This window comes from Ursus americanus, chromosome 8, assembly GCF_024610735.1.
Source record: "Ursus americanus isolate L20-20 chromosome 8, mUrsAme1.1.p, whole genome shotgun sequence".
In the NCBI taxonomy this organism is placed as follows: Eukaryota; Metazoa; Chordata; class Mammalia; order Carnivora; family Ursidae; genus Ursus; species Ursus americanus.
Genome location: NC_142134.1, coordinates 8,914,857 through 8,930,998, shown reverse-complemented (window position 1 = coordinate 8,930,998; position 16,142 = coordinate 8,914,857). Strand labels below are relative to the sequence as shown.

General features: G+C 35.3%; 1 protein-coding gene across 8 annotated transcripts in view; it reads left to right on the top strand.

Moving 5' to 3' along the window:
• PDLIM5 (PDZ and LIM domain 5) overlaps nucleotides 1–16,142 on the top strand; it is a 201,011-nt gene that overhangs the window by 129,518 nt on the left and 55,351 nt on the right. Inside the window, exons 9-11 of one of the 8 annotated variants that reach the window (XM_087863980.1) lie at nucleotides 12,617–12,733; nucleotides 14,761–14,901; nucleotides 15,642–15,773. The exons of the other annotated variants lie outside the window; for them this stretch is intronic. Coding sequence (XP_087720106.1) covers nucleotides 12,617–12,733; nucleotides 14,761–14,901; nucleotides 15,642–15,773 — 390 coding nt within the window. The remainder of the gene's footprint in view (nucleotides 1–12,616; nucleotides 12,734–14,760; nucleotides 14,902–15,641; nucleotides 15,774–16,142) is intronic. 8 annotated transcript variants of the gene reach the window in all.

Below are 16,142 nucleotides of genomic sequence, written 5' to 3'. Positions count from 1 at the left end.
GCCCACGGGTCCTGTCCCCATGCTTTAATAAAATCACCTTTTTGCACCAAAGACGTCTCAAGAATTCTTTCTTGGCCTTCGGCTTTGAACCCCTAATGTCTTTCCTATATCATTAGCACCAACTAATGGTTTTTAATTGCATATAAATGTATATTTCTCCAATTTCTTAGTTGTTGAATTTTAGGGAAATTGTTAACGGTGTGGTAAACATAACTTCTAATTGAATATAAATTCAATATGTCAAGTTTTATAAAAATCAAGACATTAATATTTGTACTCTAGGTAAAGTGGAACCATACCTAAGTTGCTTCAAAGGAGAATTGTGCATTGGCAACCTAATTGGCAAAAGTGTTGATGCTTTCCCTCTAGCATTATCTATTTGTTAAATGGTTGTGGAAGACACTTTTTAAAATTAAATGAAAAATTTGTTTCTTAATCCATCTTCCTTTGTGTTTTTTATCTGTTTCAACATGAATAACTTAGTGACTCCTGTGATATGACAATACCTGACTAATTTTAGAAATGGATGTATGAAATGCTTAGTACTCTGATTGGAAAAACCAATAGAAATAATTTTATCATTCCTAAGGAAATGAAGTTTGAAGTTAAGAGTCTAGTCTGCAACATTGACCGAAAAAAATCAACAGCTATATTATTAACAATGGCAAGCTAATAATAATATGTGACTTACCAGAGTAGAGAGAGGCTCTAGGAGAGCCTAGAGGGAGACTGTAGGAGATTTTATTGAGGGGCGCCTGGGTAGCTCAGTTAAGAGACTGCCTTCAGCTCAGGTCCTGATCCTAGGGTGTTGGCCTACCTGCTCAGCGGGGAGCCGTCTTCTCCCTCTGCCCCTCCCCCTGCTTGTTCTCCTCTCTTTCTCAAATAAATTAAAAATAAAAAAAGGAAATTTCATTGAAAGACAACTTTAAAAAAAATTATATAAAGTGCATCATTGTGTCAGGCACCATACAATTTATCTTAATTTAAAGGGTGATTTTCTTGATTTCACCATCTTTTCAGTTTCTACTATAAAGTAAAATATTTATTTAATAAACAGTTTTAAAATTTTCATACTTACAGAGGTCTATATGAATAAGTAAAAAATAGCGTTTTAGTTAGCAAAAAGATGTATAAAATTATGATCAAAACATATTTTATCAGTCTTTTATCTCTCTTGTTCAAGTAATGATAGGGTCTGATTTTTCATATATTATGGTTAAGAATAATGAATGATAGGGATTTTAATTTTCAAAGACTTAACATATCCCTCAAAGGAGGAGTAACTGCCTCTCCCTTTGGTAGGAAAATAGTTCAAACTCTAGTCACCAGTTACATTACACAAAGCTATAAAACAGTACTATGGGGAAAAATCCTCTATGGGCTGTCCCATAGCACTAAGTAATGTCCACATGCTTTCTAGCTGAAGGTTGTCAAAGCAAATCTTAAGTTACTTTTTGAATAGAAACTATCATCTTTGTACATTCATTGAAAATTTAGAAAGCAGAAATTTCATAAATATTTCCAAGCATATTCTTTTTATAGCAGGTTTGTAAAATAATTTTAGTTTGTTCACAAATGGTCCTGTAACCCGCATAAAATAGTTTACTGCAGAAACAGTTTGCTGACCTGCGCCTGTCTTCCTTCAATTGCTATTTCACAAATATACTGGACTCCTGTTGTTTATCCTTTTAAAGACACATGTCATTTGAGTAAATCACCTAAAACTATTATTCTTCATAAGCCATGCAAAGAAATCAGGAATCATTCCCTAGTCTCATATTCTCACATACTTTTATGAAGTGTAGGAACGAGTGGATTTGCTCAAAAATACACAACACAAAGGCTCCCACAACAGAGTCTAATTTTAAAAAATAAAAATAATAGCCAGATAGAATCTCTTACCTGTCACCATCATTACTGCAGAGTACGTTTATCAACCTAGAAAAAAGTCCATAGGTCCAAAAAGTGGATATGTAACCAAGCACTAATTTTTGTCTATTGTAACATATGAAACATTTGTAATTTACTCTTTTCATTTTTTACTGGTGGACTATACTGTCCTGTGCAAATACTGATTTGGTGACCTCTGTGTAATGTAAAGATCGCCATCTATTGAACATAAGTAATTACTACACTTCAGTTCCTTGTGAGAATAGTACTTTGAAATCCTTGAAGCCAGAAACATAGTTCTTATCTACTCTATGTATTTTCACACAAAAATTGTTCATTACTCTATTTAACTATGGAAATACTTGTTTAATTTTCCCAAATTAATCTGGGAAGATTATTGCTTATAAAATATTTTTTAAGAATAAAAATCAGTATTTGTAATATACAGAAATCGACTTTCATGGTCAATATGCTCGTTGTTGAAAGATATAAACAAGCAAACAAAAATCATCCAAATCCAGAGGTAAATACTGAAGAAGTTTTCGTTTATTTACATTCTGGAGAGAATTGAATGCATTAAGTTCCTTAGAAGTTTTATCAGACCACCAGCACTTCTCTTACAGTACTATTTGGATAAATTCTTTCTGTTTCACCCTTAGGGAGGTAAATTATATTGAAATTATTTTATTGAATTAAACCAGAAAGTAAAAGGAACTTATCTTCTTGACTAAAAGTCAGTATTATTGAAGACTCCTCTTGTAATTAATTTTTTAATTTCAAAAGATGTCACAACTTAATGAAGAGCATTGGTTATAGGCAGTCTTCATCCATGATGGAAGGCTTAATTTTCTGTCCTTTGTCACTATTCAATTTTACGTATTTTAGTCACACTGAAAGTTTCAGAAGACCAAGTTTTTCTACCTTTATGTTATGTGAAGGTGTATTTATTATGATAGTATGATTTTATAAAAGAAAATTGAAGTAATGTATTTCATAATATATAAAACATGACAGGTATGGATGTTTAGGCATCTCAATTTTCCATTTCTTAGTCAAATTAAAGAACTCTCTTCAAATTAAGTTAATCTTAAAAGCAGACTCAACCGTCTATGTCTCTCCTTTTATTTTTCTCTATTTTTATGGCTATTAACGGTATACTTTGAATGCTGCTTCTGTGACCAACTTTGCGAGAGGTGTTCATCTCCCAGTTGCACCTAATTAATTATTCTGGAAGAGTCTGTACTTATTTCTTTGAATAGAGTATGTTAAAGCTAGGTTAAAATCTATGCAATTTTTGGTTTAGAGGTACATATTTATTTTGTCTTTTCACATACTTTATTCTTTGTCCCAATATCCTAGTAATTCATAAGATAAAATATTTTAGAGTAAGTTTCTGAAAGATTTTAATGAAAAGTAACAATTTTAAACAAACTTGGTGGACTCAAATTTATCCTTTGCTTACTGCAATGGCATCAAATATCTTTTATTAAATGAGCAAATCTCTTAGCAGGGATATTGAAACAGTACCATGTGCATGTTAAGAAAATGTACCTTCACACACACACACATTTAAATATGAAAAATAAAACGACCAGACAACATTAATTCAAAAGATTTAAAAAGCGATGTCAGGGGTTAGTATAAATCAACAAATAATAACAAATAATAATTATATTTCATTGTCGAAAGATACAAACAAGCAAACAAAGATCACCCAAACCCAGAGATAAATAAAAGTTTTGGTTGATTGGTTTACATTCTGGAGGGAATTAAAGTCCCAGACAGAAAGGGATTCTAGATGAGCTCTCAGTAGTCTTTTTTTCTCAATGATTTATAACCCAATATTTAGAGACCTTACAGATGAGATTTGGTAAGTAACACTATATGCATCAAAAAAAATTGTGGAGAATGAGAAAGAAAATAGAAGACTTGGAATGGGTAAATGTAGTACTGAGTTTGAAAGAAGAAAAAACTTCTAAACTGTAAACTAGTTTGAACTTGAGGTCACTTGGAAAAAAATCTAGAAGGCATTTTTAAAGCCTTGCCCAGTGAGCACTGAGAAAAGGACAGAATTGCCAAGACCCAGAATTAAGTTCTCAAGAAACAAATCACACCCAGTTTAACACATTTTTGGTAGATTGGGGGAAATGTTAATTTTAACAATTCCTCAAAGAAAGGCTCTTAAGATCCCATTGAATTTGAATTTAATAATGAAATGAGGTTAATGATCATCAAATTTTTAGATTCATGATAAGTTGAAGGAGTTGAACAAAGGATATTGTTTTAAAAGATCAGTTAGTGACTTGGATGAGGGCATCTACAGCTTGCTTCCTAAATTTGTGGCTATCCTCAAGTGGGAAGGGATGGCATACATGTTCCATAGCCAGATCATCTTTTAACATATATTAGGAGTCTAGGAAGATGGACCGAATATAGTAGGGGAAAAAAAAGAAATTTAATATGGTTGTGTGTAGTTTGGGTCAAATAATTTTGTTCTTCTGGGACATATTTGGTGGTAGGGGTGGATAAAGTTAGCAAAAATAAATATTAAAAAAAATTAGGGATTTTAGAAAAAAGTAAACCCTAATATAAGTTAGTCATGTCATATGACTCTTAAAATTGTAAGGCAAGCAATAGTTTGATTCTATACTTGTAAAATCTCACCTGGCTATTATAATTAGTCCTTGGCATTAATGTCTGACAATTATGTAGGTAATCCCAGGAAAATCAACTGAAAAATCATGGGACAGTTAGTGTCTGGGTCAGAAGCATTTATATGAGCAATTGTTATCAGCTGATAACAGAGGCTAGTTCCTTGACCTAAATCCATAGCTATGTTTTCTTCTTCCCCAAACATTCTCCCTTAGTCTCATACTTTAGTGATCCCTGCTTGTGTTTATTATACACGCACACACACACTAAATAAGTCCAGCAATTGCTTATGAAGTACTTGTCGTGTGCTACTCGCTGTTGTAGATGCAGAGGCAAGGTTCTGTCATGGATTTACAGTCTAGTGGAGCAGACGTGCAATAAAAAAGCAAATAGTATAGTTTTATATTATTATGTTATTCTATGAAGAAATAATATAGGACAATATGAGTATAATGAGGGGAGGGGAGGAGTGAAGTCATTAGACACTACTTAGGGAAAAAGAAGACATTTGAGCTGAAACATGAATGACCTGAAGCAGTTAACCATACACTTATACAGAAGATAGGCTCTCTAGGCAGCGGGAATAGCAAGTGCAAAGGCCCTGAGGTACTATTCAGCTTGGTGTGTTTAAGGAACTGAGAGAAGTCCACTATGACTGGAGCATAGTAAATAAAGGAGAGAGTGATAAGAGATTGAGTGAAGTAGTCAGGGTCAGATCATGTTTTGCCTTGTAAGTTGTGTTAAGGGATTTAGATTCTTATCCCAATGAATTGGAAAGCCCAGTACAGCCTTTTAATCAGGAGAGTAATATCTGATGTATATTTTTAAAAGATTCCTCTGAATACTATGTGAAATTGATAGGGAGAAATAATGAACACAGGAGACTAGTTATGTGTATTCCCTTAGTTCAGGCAAGAGATGATAGGAAGTTAGGCCAAGGGGGCACTAATGGAGAGGGGAGGAATTGGATGGGTTTGCATTTTAGAGGAAGTGCTGACAATGGAGGGGTAGGGGTTGATGAATAATGAAATAGTGATAAGAATCAGTGAATTTGGTAAGAATTAATTGAGTTGTTAAGAGTCAGTGAAATCGGTAAAGGTCAGTTCAGTTCAATAAAAAAGCTAATAGAATGAGGGGTGAGTGAATTACAAAAAAAGAAGGTGCTTAACATCCAGATTTTAGAGGTATTATTCTCATATATGAAAAAGTAAAATTTATGAATTTTGGAGTGCATGACTGAGATGTTCCAGGCCTGAGACTTATTAGCCTTGGAGGAATTATCATTGAAGTGAAGAAATCAAAGAATTTAGAAGTCAGGTTATTCAGTGGTTCAATATGACAACACCAAAGTCATCAAGAATGATTGTTGGGATGGGGTAAAGAGGAAAACAGTGATTCAGGGCCTGAAGCAAACAGTGGGTGAGGTAGAGGCAAGAAAATGAGATGAGTAGATAGTGAGTGGTGTAATCTGATGACATGAGCCATGAGGGACTTGAGATTTGGGAGGATCTAAGATGACTGATCTTAGAAACAATAATCGAGGAAGGCATTATCTCCATCTCCAAGTTTATAAACGAACAAGGTATGAGAAAAGGAACCTCTTTTTGAAGGGACTGCACAGAAGGCACAGATCAGTAAAGGGTACAGTGGAATAACAGAGGATTTGGGAGGGCTGAGGGAATGGGACATTGATCAGATTAGGAGATACAGAAAACAGTAAAGAAACAAGAATCCAGGAGATGATGGATGACCTGAAGGGTTTGTTCTTCTGATTGTGGCAGGTAAACGGATGAAGAGTATGATGGGATTGATCCTCATGGTGTGTTAGAGGAAAGGGGGCACAAGAATGTAAGCTCCATGAGGGCAGGAAATTGAAGTGGGCAGTAGAATACGTGAGGATGCCTGGCATGGAGTGGAATCCACATGTCATCGTTGAATGAATGAATGAATGCAGTGATTAATGGGAGGGCTCAGGATGTATGATCCAGAAGATTTAACTAGAAGAGTGTGTGACCCCTAGCTCTTGTTCTCTAATGCTAGTGGGATACTCACTGGAGCATAAGGTGCTTTGGTGGCATTCTCAAGACACCTGGCTTCTCCAAGGACTCATGGTGTGTGGCTGTTGCATAGTAGGCATTCAGACAGATTCATGTGTATTTTCAAACAGGTAACAGATTGATGCAGTTCTACTTATTAAATAATATATCTTTTTATTCTGAATCTGAAATACGTTTATCATTTATAAATTGTTTTTATAATGTTAGGATTACATTAATACTACAGAATGGCAGGTTTCTGCCCCATAGAGAAAGCTGTTTCTAGCTAGTTGAAATCAATAATAGGAGTGATCGAGAAGAAATTGATGATGCAGAGTAAGCAGGGCTATGGTTAGTGGTTAGTACCTTAACAGTTGCTGAGGGATGTAAGCTTTTATCAGGGGATTGTTCCAAGTGATTTTAAAGTTGGTGTTACCCCTTAAAATCTTTATATTATATTGGATTTTTAGAATACATATAGTATAATATATGCTCAATCTTTACCTATCTTATCTTGAGACCCTATAGAAAAATTTCTCTAGGGGCACCTGGGTGGCTTAGTTGGTTACGCATCTGCCTTGGGCTCAGGTCATGATCTCCAGGTCCTGGAGCCTTGAGTTGGGCTCCCTGCTCAGTGGGAAGTCTGCTTCTCTCTCTGCGCTTCCACCCTGCTTGCGCTCTCCCTCTCTGTCATAGATAGATGATAGATAGATAGATAGATAGATAGATAGATAGATAGATAGATAGATAGATAGATAGAAAATTTTCTCTAAAAAGATCAAGGAATACTGTAGAGTTAACTAACTTCATATAATGTTAGGACAGGGCATTATTCATTAATAGGCCATTAAGGAAGGCAACAGTAGAGAAATATGTAAGAGTTAAGGCAGAATTTGAAAGGTGTGAATAAAGTGGAATATATGTATCGATAAAGAGCAAACTCTTCTTCTAACATACCTAAGTTCCATTTGCTTTAGTGATCTCCTTTATTCTTTACCTCTTTTCCTTGCTTCAGTAAAGTGGAAACCTCCAAGAAAAGTAATTTGAATCAGTCCTTTATCTTTGCTCTCACAAAAAGTAAATCTCATTTGGGTGGTATTTTCATGTTTGATCATTTACTTCATAATCTTCTTTTTACATCTAACATTCAGTCCTTTCTGCTTCCCCATGTGTAAAAAGCAAGGATGTCGCTACTTGCTGATTTTTAAGTTCTCTGTAAGGTGCCATCTGTAATGTAGAATTAGCAGGCTTAAATAATGTTTTTAGGCTGCTACAAAAACAAAGGCTATTGAAGTCAATTAATAAATTTGGCTTATGATTAAGAGTGCCAGAAATTTCCAGCTGAAGTTTAGTTGATTTAATTTTCCAAAAGGGACATCCTAGTTACAAGTGAACACACTCACCATTTTTATTGTCAGGAAGCCAGTGGAAGACACTGAATTTTCCAGACAACTAGCAGTTTCCTTGGCTAAAATAAATAGCTTTACTATGCCAGTGAACCCTGAAAGTACAGAGTGCAGGTGTGATCCTTGTATATTCTATTTTCTGCTTAACGGTATTATTGTGTGAATGTTTGCTTTGTGGAAGGGTGAAAATACAAAGGGCAATTGTCATTTTCCTCCTTTACCTGGTATAAAATATGTATTTTAAGGTATTGAATTTCTCTTCTCATTGCCATGTGGGGATGTAATAAGTCACTCTATTTGGTTATTGTATGATATTTATAAAGAGAGTGAGGAGGCATTGAAATTTTTAGTTGGAAACTTGAAGTTTTTATGCTGCAAAAGAAAGTTTCTGCATTCTTTTTCATATATTTTAAAGGTTAGCCTTTGTGATTAATTTATTCTTACATAGTTTACATATAATTCCAATATGGATGAGCCAGATTAGCATTTTGAAATTGTATTACTGATGGAGAACTTTCACATCCTGCAATGAAGAATAGCCAGTAAGGGCACCTGGGTGGCGCAGTCCTTAAGCGTCTGCCTTCGGCTCAGGGCGTGATCCGTTGTTATGGGATCGAGCCCCACAACAGGCTCATCCACTATGAGCCTGCTTCTTCCTCTCCCACTCCCCCTGCTTGTGTTCCCTCTCTCTCTGGCTGTCTCTATCTCTGTCAAATAAATAAATAAAATCTTAAAAAAAAAAAAAAAGAATAGCCAGTAAAATAGTACTAAAAGCAGGCAAGTGTGTAGGATTAAGGAGAAGAGGAGTGGTCAACTGGGTCTTATACCAAAACTAAGTAAAATGAGGAATGTACTCAAAAAGAAAAACTGTATGATTTCACCAAGGTATTAGAGAAGTAAAATTCATGGAACAGAAATACTATGGTCACCAGGGGGGTGGGCGGTGGGGTAAAAGAGGAGTTGCTGAATGGGTGTAATTTAAGATTTACAAGATAAAAAAGTTCTGGAGGTCTGTTTCACAACAGTGAATATATTTAATACAGAACTGTACACTTAAAAATGGTTAAGATAGTACGTTTTATGTTATGTTTTTTACCACAATAAAAAGAAAACGAGGAATGCAAATTATCAGTTAAATTTAGCCACAAAGAGATCATTAGTGACCTTGGCAAAAATGTGGTTTTATCAAGGCTGAAGGATGAGGCCCACTTGAGCTGGTTGAAGAGTGACAGGCAGGTGAGGAAATGGAGACAATGTTTCTAGAGTAAAACCTTTTATTCCCTTTGGCTGTTAATGGGGACAGAAAAACAGAAGGGGAAGGCGGTTTTGTTGGTGTTATTTTTGTTTTTTTTGTTTTGTTTTGTTCTGGTTTTTTTTGTTTTTGTTTGTTTGTTTGTTTGTTTTAGAGAAGCTATACTATCGTATTTTTGAATGGGGACTCAAAGCATGCGGTGGAGGAGAATAGAAAATGCAAAGGAGATAGATCAATTGAGCCCCTGAGAAAAAGGGAGGAGATGGAGTCCACAAGCATAAGGATCTTGCTTTTTGACAGTTGTCAGTCCTGGGGCATAGAAGGAGAGTTCCATTCCCTGTTCCTGCAGGATGGTACATTAGTAAGATGGGCAACCTCACACTTGCTTTCCTGGACAGATTGCTAGCATGGGTCCCCATCGGAAAGCATGGAAAGACACAATTGCTGAGAAAGATAATGCACAAATAGTTCTTTACTCATTTTTCCTGAGAAAAACAGGCCAAAAGACTGCAAGCTCAGCTCTCCAGACATATCTGGGAAGGATAAAGTCTTCATACCTCTCTCTGGTAAGAAATGAAGACTCACTTAAGTAACAGATGAAGCAGAGAGTTGGGCTGCTGCAGAGGTGCTGTTAATTAGAGCTTCTTCCAGTCCTAAAAGGAATAAATATTAGGGAGTGACAGAATTAGAGTAGTTTAAGATTTTCTTAGGTCTAATATTTTTAGAGGTTGGCTAAGCAAAGGGATAGGTAATCAGTGTGTGTAAGACATGGGAAACCTGCCAAGTGCATTTGTTTGGAAACTTGGAAATCTGGCTTTAGAAGGTATTTCATGAGTTATGTGAACTTTATTCCAATCAACACAGTGCATAGAGGTATTGGAAGACTGAAGTCCAGCTTACTCCCTTTTCTTACCTGTCCTCGTTGTATATTAGTATGTAAACATTGATAATTCTTTATAACTACATTTTCTTTTTTTCTAGAATATTGATAATTCTTTATGTTGTAAAGGACATTTTTGGAGGTCTAGTAATTTCTTAGAGGTTGATCATGTGCCTCTTCCTGCTTAGGTAGTAATATAGTGCCTGTTTAACCTGAACTGCAATACAGTCTCCAGTCTCTAGAAGCTACAAATATTTGCTAAGAAATATATGTATATTGTGAGTGACTTCTGTATTTGAAAACAAGTTTCATTCATGCATTTATTCAACAAATATTTATTGTTTACTTTGTGGTAAGTACTTTGTTACACTTCATTTGTACCATTAAACATAATAGTCCCTGACCTCAGGGAGTTTCTAATTTAGTGACGGAGTCCAGAATTAAACAAATAACCACATGAACTATGTGATTACATTAATAACAAATAAGTTCTGTAAATAAAAGATGCAGGGTTCTTTGAAACCATATGACATGGGCAGCCTAAGGTGATGTGGGGAACTGGGTAGGCCTCCTTGAGGAGGTGACATTTAAACTGAGGGACACTTAGGAATTAGCCCAGTGAAGTTTGTGGTAGAGAGGTAGGCATAAAAAGTGAGAAGTAGCAGACTATGCAGAGGTCTTGAGATGGGAAGAAGCTTGACCTGTTTCAGGAAGAGATGGAAAACAAGTTGGACTGGAGCCAGCCGGAGAAAAAGAAGAGCTCTGTAAGATAAAGCGAGAGAATGGGGAGCCCAGGACCACAGTTGTCTCTAAAGCAGTACTGAAGTCCCAGCAACAGACAGGATCAGATTTGTATTGTTTAAAGTGTACTCTGGTAGCTGTGTAGAGAGGTTTTTCTCTAGACAGGGGTCAGCAAACTTTTTTGTAAAGATCCAGATAGTAAATATGTTAGGTTTTGTGAGCTATATGGCCTGTCACAGCTATTGACCTCTGTATGTAGTGTGAAAATAGCCAGAGACATGTGTAAATGAACAAACCTGGCTGGGTTCCATAAAACTTTATTTATAGTTTATTAAAACTTGGTGGCCGAGGGGCGCCTGGGTGGCTCAGGTGTCTGCCTTCGGCTCAGGGCATGATCCTTGAGTTCTGGGATCAAGCCCACATCGGGCTCCTCCGCTGGAGGCCTGCTTCTTCCTCTCCCACTCCCCCTGCTTGTGTTCCCTCTCTTGCTGGCTGTCTCTATATCTGTCAAATGAATAAATGGAATCTTTAAAAAAAAAAACAAACAAACTTGGTGGCCGAAATTTGAATTTCATATAATTTCCATGTGTCATGAAATAATATTCTTCTTTTCATTTTTAAAAAACCATTTAAAAACCACTCTTAGTTCATAGGCCATACAAAACCAAGTGGTGAGCTAAATTTGGCCTGATAGTCATGGTTTGCTGACCCCTGTTATAGGACTTACAGTTCTTATTCTTTTAACATTTTCTTAAGTTGTCTTAAGTTTAACATTTTTCTTAAGTTGTCTTTTTTATTTTTTCAACGCTCTGGTAAAGGTATGACCCATGCTAGATAAAAAAAATGGGACTATAACCTCTCCTTTTCTATTTCTTTATCTTAGTGTTACATTTTCTATTTTGAAAGTCAATATAACACGACCGATATATTCTTTTTATTTTATCCACAGCCTTTTTTTTTTTTTTTAACCACAGGCAGTTTTGTACTTCTCCTATTTATTTTTTTCCCAAAGCATTATACTTGGTGCTTTCTTCTTTCAAACCTCACACTGAGTTTTTCATCTTTTTTTTCCTGGTGATAGTTCTAAAATTTAATTCTGGCATTCAGAAGAAAAAATAGTACAGACACCAGAAAAGCAAAGTAAACAGTGAAGCAACACAGTTGCATGCAAACATTTATTGTGCCACTGGATAAAATACTTTGTTTACATAGAGATAAACAACATGCATATTATTTCAGATCTATAAACACGGCATTCTGCCTTGAGAGGAGGTTTTTAGTTGGTTTCTTGCAGTGCCCTATTCAGGCAGCTACCCCACAAGATGCTGGAAAGCATTATGTAGTGGAAATAGTACAGACAGACCTGGTTCAAATTTCATGTGACTCTTACTAGGTGTATGATATTGGGCAACTGAATTAATTTCTTGGAGCCGAACTTCCCTGAAGCATGCAAAATACAGTCTTTTGTATTGGGACTGTGTGTGTGAGAATTCCCATCCGCCTTTCTCCCCTCACATGAAGGTAGTCATGTTAAAAATTTAAAAATTGGGGGAGTGAATAGCTAATATGTGGTGGTGGTGAGGGTGTTGGTTTGGGTTTTAACCTTACTGCAGATATGAAGTTAAAACAAAAACAAAAACAAACTAGAGTATTCCCCAAAAGGAACCAGTGTACTTATAAAAGCTTGTATAGATGACAAATGTCTATACTTTTCATTAATATTTCCTTTGCCTTGTTTATTTTGCTTCTGAAAACTTAGGTTTGACAGTTCTCTGGAAGACCTACCTCAGAGTGGACCTCACCCACCTGCAACTCCTCAGGTTTTACATATTGGTGGCCAAGTAGCCACACTTTCTAAAGTAACCACTTTCTCTAGGTAGAGTTTTTTCCCTCCTGGTATGTTTTAATGCTGGTAGTGAAATTAAATGCTAAAAACTGTTTGACTAAAAAGGAACAAGTGATCATAGATTACAGAATTGACATCATTAATATATAGACAAGAAACTTTGGCACTCATCTATGGAACACTGCTTTACACTGCTTTTGTATTTGTCTCTCTCTCTCACCTCTCTCTCTCTCTCTTTTGTTCAGATTCAAAGTTCTAATATAGAGTCAGGAAATCTATGCCTTCTATTTATTCACTGTGATTTGGAAAGTCCACTTTTTTGAGTTTGTTGTAAGTCTACTTTACAGAGTTAGAGCATTCACCTCTAAAAAAGGAGTGATAGAGATCATACGTTACAAGTGCCCACACATATTCTAAAGGTTTTCGGGTTACTTATAAGATTTTGCAGTCTCTGCTGATACTAAATCTTTTTATATTATTATTTGTGATACAATACAGGGCAAGAAATTCATTACAATTTTCTTTTTACAGGAGAAAGACAATTTAGCTGATTTATTTTTTAGCTGATTTTTTTTATAGACTTAAGTTTCTAGTTGTTATTCACCATCGCTTCCCCCAAATAGTAGCCATTGCTTGAAAGATGCAGAGTAATTGAGGAATTCAAAGATGAATCACTTGGTAACTTTGTCTTCCATGTTGCATGACACTCACGTTACCCTGCTCTGCCACTGATAGCATCTTTCTTTTCTCTTTCCAGACCCGTTCTTTCTTTTCTAGCCATTCACAATAGTTGCTAAAACATAGCCATATAGTTCAATTCAATTATAGGCTTGCAGACAAACTACACTTAATTCTGTATAATTTTAAAAAATGGCTTGCCACTGTTTCTTTAATATGCTTTCTAATGGTTTGTAAAGTTATAGTCAGTGGAACGAAGAATAATGGATTATCAAATTCTTCTGAGAGGGAGAAAAGACTTATGTCCATACGCACAGTTACAGACATCTGAGCTCTCATTAACCTGGGTTGAGTTTGGCACATAATTACTTTGTGTTGGGGGTGACCACTGTCACAAATTGTGAAAAATTAGTCATAGGATGGTGAGGATGTTCATTAATAACTTGCATGCATAAACAAGAAGGAGAGACTATAGGTTTCATGCTATGCATTTTAGACTTTCTTTTAACTTAATAAAAAAATTTCTCAAATTCAAGTTGATAACTAACTTGAAAATCATTACAGTCCTAATGATGGAGTGTTCATTTCTGTCCAGATGTTTGACCTTTTCTAAAAGACAGAAAGAAAATATTTATTATTTTAAGTCATAAGAGTTCTGAAAATGGAATTTCATACCAACATTTTTTTAGTCTTTACAGAGCCAGCTGTAAATAGAAGTATAGAACATCGGTAGAACAGCTGATATTTTAGTCATATTCACTTTAACTACTATTTATTTTACAAAGGTGCTTTCCTTCCCCAAGTAGGTTTATTCTCAATATTTTTAAGTTATTTCTTGTTCCTTTCAATATGTATTGGTACTTCTGAATAGGCAGTCAGTTGTACTTGCTTCTCCTGAAAGCACAAGTCTCATTAAAATGTCAGGCTCTGGGTGTATATCATCTCTAAGGTAAAGCTCTTTATGTAGAGTCTTTTTAGAAAAATCGACATAACCTTCCTTTCTCTGATTACAGAAATTCAAACTTCATGTTTAGATTTATTTTCTACTTAGATGCTGACAAATCAATCTTCACATGTGTGTTATATATTGATTTAACTTTAAATAGGATTAGAGACTGAAGTTAAATGCATTCAAAAGCATTTGTATCTCAAAAATCAGTTTTGTGGAGGATTATATATCAAATTTTAATTTCTGAGAGAAATCATAGCAACAGTAAATAAATGACCTGAACTCTTATTATACTTCTGTATCATACCTTTTAATGTCTAAATATTAATATAAGATGGTTACTGTCTTATCTTTATTATACTGCCTCTTCTCACTTTTCTTTTTTGTTCCTCTCCTCTTTTTTTTTTCTTTCCCTACGTATCAATTTAAGCAGCTCCACAAGAAATGTGGTGACAAGTTCTTTGGAAGGTTTTCGAAACTTTTCTACCTTCTCTTCTCCTGTTAAATATAGTGCTGCAGTTCTTAGCAGTGCAGCTGCTACTGTGTCTGCTGTTCTTGCTGCAAAAACCAGGTAGAGCTATATGTACAATGTGTGTCTTGTGTGATTCCAACACTTTTCACTGTCTTACAAGTCCCCTCAAAGCAAACATAACCATTTCAAACAGTCACAGCTCTATATGAGATCTTGGTTGTGTTGTGGACATTTTACCTATGTTGCAGACATATCCCACAATGTTTATTACTGGTTTTCTTTAAATCATCCTTTCATCTGTTTCCATTACTACCATTTATCTATGGTACTTCTGAGTTGTGTGGATTATTACATGTTGCGTGCTTATTGAGTTTTGGGTTTTTATAATTTTTAGTTTTTACATCTGGAACAGAATCAACTATCAATAGATATTTTAAGTTCTTGTTGGTATTCTCTTCTCTTACAAACTGATGTATTTGAGGGTGATCTCAAGTCTAACTACACCCTCCTCTCCAAGAAAGAATAATAACTTTTTATTTTTATGAGATTTTGTTTTTACATAATTTCTAGTAGTCTTTATAAAGCTTTATATGCTTTCTAAAAGATTGTCTCAACCAGTTTTAGTGAAAATTTAGTCAATTCTATATTAATGAGTAAAATAATAGAATACTCAGACCTTCTTTTCATCCTCTTTCTACTGCTTTGCTCCTTCTGCCTGTCTGTAAAATGTCTGTCTCTATCTTTTTCTGGAAATGTTTCAAATCATAGACTGTAAAGACTACTTTCTGCTGTTGGTCATGTGATTTTTCGACTTACAACTCTTTCTAAATGCTCACCAGGCTCTCCAGTCCTGATAAATATCACTCACTCCTGGATGCACTTTGCATCAGCCCTGTTTCCAGGCCTTTAGCTTTTTCATACCTCCAGTCCTCGAGGAAGTCAACTGGCTCTATCCATGTTAAGAAAATAAGGTACCGTGGAGCAGATTTCACAGTGGTGGTTTGCTCTAAGAGATACTGCTTTCTGTAACACCTAACTACTATATTAACAAGCCAGATGAGAAAGTCCTATGGTGGATTTGTGTTCAGTTTTAAATTAACTGTAAATTCAGTGTGATGCTAATGGACAAGCATGTTGTTTTAAATGATCATTAACTGCCCTTTTAACCCTTTGTGACATCTTTTATTAGCAGACTCGATGTTTAGTATGAAGTTATGAGTAATTGTGCGAGTATTTAAATTACAGTATAACCATTTCATTGCATGGACGGTAGCTATACTAGAATAATCAAATGTTTAGTAAGACATACCTTTATATCTTTTGAAAAAGTAAAAAAGAAT